Below are 5,045 nucleotides of genomic sequence, written 5' to 3' on the forward strand. Positions count from 1 at the left end.
TTAAAAACATTTCAGATTTAATGAATTTAAAATTAATTAATTTTTTATGATTTTTTATACTTGATTAGCTTTTTAAATCTATTTTTTTTTTTTTAAATTTAATAGTGAAATGAATGAATAGTTCGTAGTAAGTTTAAAAGCGTTTTTAAACGCTTTTGACCAGCCACTGCGCGTACGCGTTTTAAATCGCTTTTGAACCGCAAGCGCGTTTTAAATCGCCAAGCTGCTTCCACGCTTCTCAACAATTTGTGGGCGTGCGAATTCGCTCTACTCTAGATACTTTGTATGGTCAACCGATATATATATATCTAGATTAGTTTTTCCAGAGCCATTTCCAGGCGACTTCTATGCGACACTTTCCTGTGTAGGTTTATGCTCCGAGTTGTTGTCGTTTAATGGGTCCATTTACATTTTAACTTAACCTTAGATGGCAAATTGCGGAAATTGCTCAAGGGCGTGGCAATATATAGTAGCAAAGATATATAGTATACATTTTGGTCTGGTCAGCTGCTGACTTTTGTTTTGTCTTTCTCGGTTTTGAGTCGATTTATGTTGACATTTTCCTGGGCATTGTTCTTAAAGCATCCGCTGGGGAAACAAGAGAGGGTTCCAAATAAGATAGTCTTAGTTAATTAATTATTAATAAATTAAACTTTTATTTTATTTAACTAAACAAAAGGTTGCCTTGTTAATTACAAAAAGAGTCCAATTCTAGTCTTAGCATTATGAATCTCGAAAAGTCTCAGGCGTACTCATTCGCCTGGTCGTGTGCATTAATTTGGTGGCTCGATTTTGCTCCAACAGAAGAGAACTAAAAACAAAACACGAATGTGCGATCTGGGATACTCTGCCAGACCCCAAAGGCGGGTTAGTTCTTGATGCTTAGATACGAGGGACCCACTTGGCGGACATAGACACTCCGCTCGTTGGTCAGATATGGCGGACAGCGCACGGTGAGGATGCCGTCGGAGGAGAGCTCCGATCGCACGTCATTGGGATAGTATCCTCGGGGCAGGACGAATCGCTTGACAATGTGGCGGCCCACAAAGGTGTCTCCATCGCGGCGCTTCTCGTGTTTGGCCTCCACCACCACAGTGTCGCCGGTGGTCTTCACCGTGATTTCGTACGGCTTGAACAGATGCACATCCACGTTGGCCTCGAAGCCATCCTTGCCAACGATCACCCGGCTGAGATCGGGTGCGGATCCCACGCGGGACAGAGACCGCTTCCAGTAGGGCAAATCCCAGTCGGCCAAATCCCAGTCGCGCCACAGGCGACGGCGGTAATCCCAGTAATCCCAATCGGTGTTGTTTGTAGCCGGAACCAGAGCCATTTCGGTCAGTTTTGTTATTGTATAATCCTCGGGAACAGGACGAACAGCAACGCTAGCGTTTCGGTATTTCTTTTCACTTATCGCGTTCTCTTGGAGACGTCCACTCGCGGTTTCTGCTCTGAGCAAATTAAACTTGCCAACGACAGTAGTTGTGGCTTTTATAGCCATTAGCTTCCCCCAGTGGGATTCAGCTCGGAGCTGAGCTCGACACAGTCTCACTTCAACGCCGCTCGGCGAGATTCCAGTCTAGACCCAATGACACATGTGACGTAGTTCTGACACGGCGATTAAACGAGGTTTTAATATAGGGAAAATGGTTTCAAAAATGAGTTAATTAAGATGGAAAAATCGTATTTAAAAATTATACTATCTAGAAAAGCTATTATTATAAAATTTAACTTATTTTAAAAAGGATTTCCATTAAGAAATAAATGTTTCTTGGTTGCTTAAGGGGGGAGATCCTTGCTAAAAGGGTTTAGTTTAAAAGGTAAAAGCAAATCATAAACTAAAACCCTTTTACCTTTTTTGAAATATATAAACAATTAATTTTATAATATATTTTATTGATATTTAAATATTTTTATATATTTCTTTCACTGCAGCCGCAGTTACATTCCCAGTCAAAGCTGGGCGATGTTTTCGATTGTTTATCTTGGGGCATTTGTTGTGTTTTTCTGCCATTTCTGCTGCGAAAGGGGGCTGAGTGCTGCTGTGGGCCGAAAACGTCTCTTTGGCCGTCAATGGAAATGCTTCGATCCGAGTTTTATTTCCTTGAGGGGCTGCTGTGAGGTCTCTCTGGTATGTTGGGTGGGTTGCATTATGGAACTACTTCCGTAGAGGGGTAGAATTCATAGAGGTTTTTCCAAGTTAACTGTATTATCTTTTGAAAAATAATAATCAAGGAAAGTAAAATCTGTTCAATAGATTTTAAGTTAAGATTAGGTTTAAAATATACAAAAGATTGATTTATGGATGTCAGAGAAATTTCCGCTATTGATAATCTACGATACAAAAAAGAAATAATTCAAATTATTAAATTTAAGGAAATATATTATAAATCCACTAAACTGCAGCCATTTATATATGTTTTTTTTTCTTATAAAAATGTTTTTAAATATTATTAATTAAATATTCATAAGTCCAGGCTACTTAAATGACTACCAAACGTTTCTTTTCACTTTCTTTCCAACTTCCGTAATTTTTAAATTTCCAAAACTGACCTTCCTAATTTGGTTTTAAATTCCCCCTGCTCTTCCAAAGCAAACCATTCTCCCATATCGCCAACGCCTTAAAAAATCAGCATGCCAAAAAGTCAAGCTGAAAAGTCGAAAAGTTCGCGCAGCGTTTCGGTTTCAGCATTTTCAACTTAATTACGCAGCATTTCCGCTCGCTCAGATACAAATGTATCTGTGGCTAAATTGAAAAAATCAAAACAACAAACACAAATACAAAAGCCAAATAAAAACAGAGACATTTCTTTGGCGGAAATCCGAACGGCGCATAATTCTTTTCACTTTTTGACCAAATTTGGCGCTGAGTTGTTGTCTGTGCTTATACAATTTAAGCCGCTACAAGATATAAATCAGCAATACATCCAACAGATACGTAGATTGCAGATACACAATCCATAGATACACAGATACAGATGGTAGCCATGACAAAAGGGTATTTTTGCAGTGCAGATTAGCCCCTAAAAGCTACAAAAACATGATTTCGTACATGTATCGTTGTCGATGTCGCGACATCTATAGAACATTTATGGGAAGGCCCTGCCTCTGCTCCTCCTCTCTATATAAACGTTATAAACCCGTGCCCATAGCGAAACACAATCATCGCTGTGGATTGGCTTTGGGGTTGGCCCACCCCGTTTGTAATTGTAATTTGTCGTCCCAACTGTTGGTGTTGTTTTTGTTGTTGGCATTGCAATGGATTTTGCGTGTATTTTATAATAATTATAACAAGCTTCGCAGCAATTTAGATGCCATTTGAGTTTGTAGTAGTACTATAAAGTCATTCTACATCGACTAAGTTCAATGGGTTTGCTATGAAGCCTAGTCAGTCTGGCAAAACAGGCAATGGCATTCAAATAGGAGCTACAGAATATTTTATTTTAATTTAGAAAATAAAGAGTAATTAATATAGATTTAATTTAAGATAGTTACACTTCAGTTATGTTAAGAAGTTCAGCCTGTCTTAATAGTAAAAGTCAATCAAATAGGCCCAGAAAAAATCATTTCATTCCCTATCGTATTTTTGAGTTATCCCATAAATTATAGCTCCATCCCTCAACACCCGGAAAATTCAAATTTCAAATGCAAAAAGCCATCAACGAAATGAACATCGAGCATTATAAATTATAGCACGGATGTTTATATGCCTTGACACCTCTTTAAGGCCCTGTCGCCTTTTGGATCTTTAGAAAAAATAGTCCAAAATATAATTTATATATGAACAAAAGCTAAATTTAACTTGATATAAGAAATATGTTGGTAATACCATGATTTTTCTTTTCTTTTTATAATAAAAAGTGACATTTTAGAATAGGAATATGACCTGAAATAGTCTTAAATTTAAATTGACTAAACTTAAAAATAGAATTATAAGAAATAAATCTATGTAAATTATATTAATATTTATTTTTGGTGTATTGTAAATTATTTTAATATATTTTCCTAGAAAATTAAATTTTTTTAAAGGGTTACATTGACCCACTTTTTCTCAGTGTAGCGAAATAAGCCCAAGTGGTTAAGTGTAACGCTAGAGAGCATTTCTCGTTTGGAAATCAATCGAGGTGCCGCAGCTGGCGCAACGACAATACATTTGCAATTAAAGCTAAACAAAGCAATCAACTAATTTGTTTCATTTTATGGCAAAATCAAATGAAAATCAGAATCAATTCCCCCGGGGGTGTGGGTTGTGCACAACTTTCTTTGGTTCCCCGTGAGTGTGTGGGGCATTATCTAAGCTATGGCTTTCTATAATCGTAGATCTCATTAGCATAGCCGTATCCCCGCACCCTCACCCACACCCACAGCCACAGCCACAGCCACCCAATCCCCAAGGGATCCCACCCCACCTTCCCTTGTAGTTTATGGCCACAAATGTTTCGTTAGCTTGCCACAACACGGAAAAGAAAATTTGTCATCCGATGGGATGGCAGTCTGCCAGCGAGGAATTCACCTCAGAAAAACAGCCTGGACCATTTGTTTGATTAGCGCAACAGTTTGCTCTGTCCAAATTTGATTGGAACCGACACCTCCGCAGTAAAAACGAACAAGCCCATCTGATTTTACCTAAATCATATTTTATATTTTCACAAAAAAGAAGAAAAAACAATCTTATGAAATGCTTCGCCTGGCCTGGCCTAAGCCCTCTGAAATGTGTGGGCTCTAATGGGTCAAATGTTCTTTAAGAAATATGTTTAGATTCTCCTTAACAAACGCCATAAAAATTAACCAAATATACGATGGGATTAGCAAAGCTAAAAGCTAAACTATTTTGTATTGGGTTTAAAAGTATGCAATAATATTAACATAAATATGTAAAGTAAACGTTCTTTATGCCTTAAAGATTGAAGTGAAGGGACTTATTTTGTTTAAAAATGGTTTCCTTTAAGTAAATATTTTTAAGTTTCCCTTAAATTTTTAGCCATGGCTTTACCCTTTCAGCAAGATACCGGAAAGCCCAAAAATATTCATTTACTTACTAAAAA

General features: G+C 37.5%; 1 protein-coding gene across 1 annotated transcript; it reads right to left on the reverse strand.

The window, feature by feature from the left end:
* Window positions 1-632: 632 nt before the first annotated feature.
* Window positions 633-1,455, reverse strand: LOC108070553 (heat shock protein 27). The gene has a single exon (XM_017161079.2). It carries the CDS (start codon window positions 1,331-1,333, stop codon window positions 869-871), a length of 465 nt encoding a protein of 154 aa, XP_017016568.1. The 5' UTR covers window positions 1,334-1,455; the 3' UTR covers window positions 633-868.
* Window positions 1,456-5,045: the final 3,590 nt, after the last annotated feature.

Source organism: Drosophila kikkawai, chromosome 3L (genome assembly GCF_030179895.1).
Source record: "Drosophila kikkawai strain 14028-0561.14 chromosome 3L, DkikHiC1v2, whole genome shotgun sequence".
Taxonomy (NCBI): domain Eukaryota; kingdom Metazoa; phylum Arthropoda; class Insecta; order Diptera; family Drosophilidae; genus Drosophila; species Drosophila kikkawai.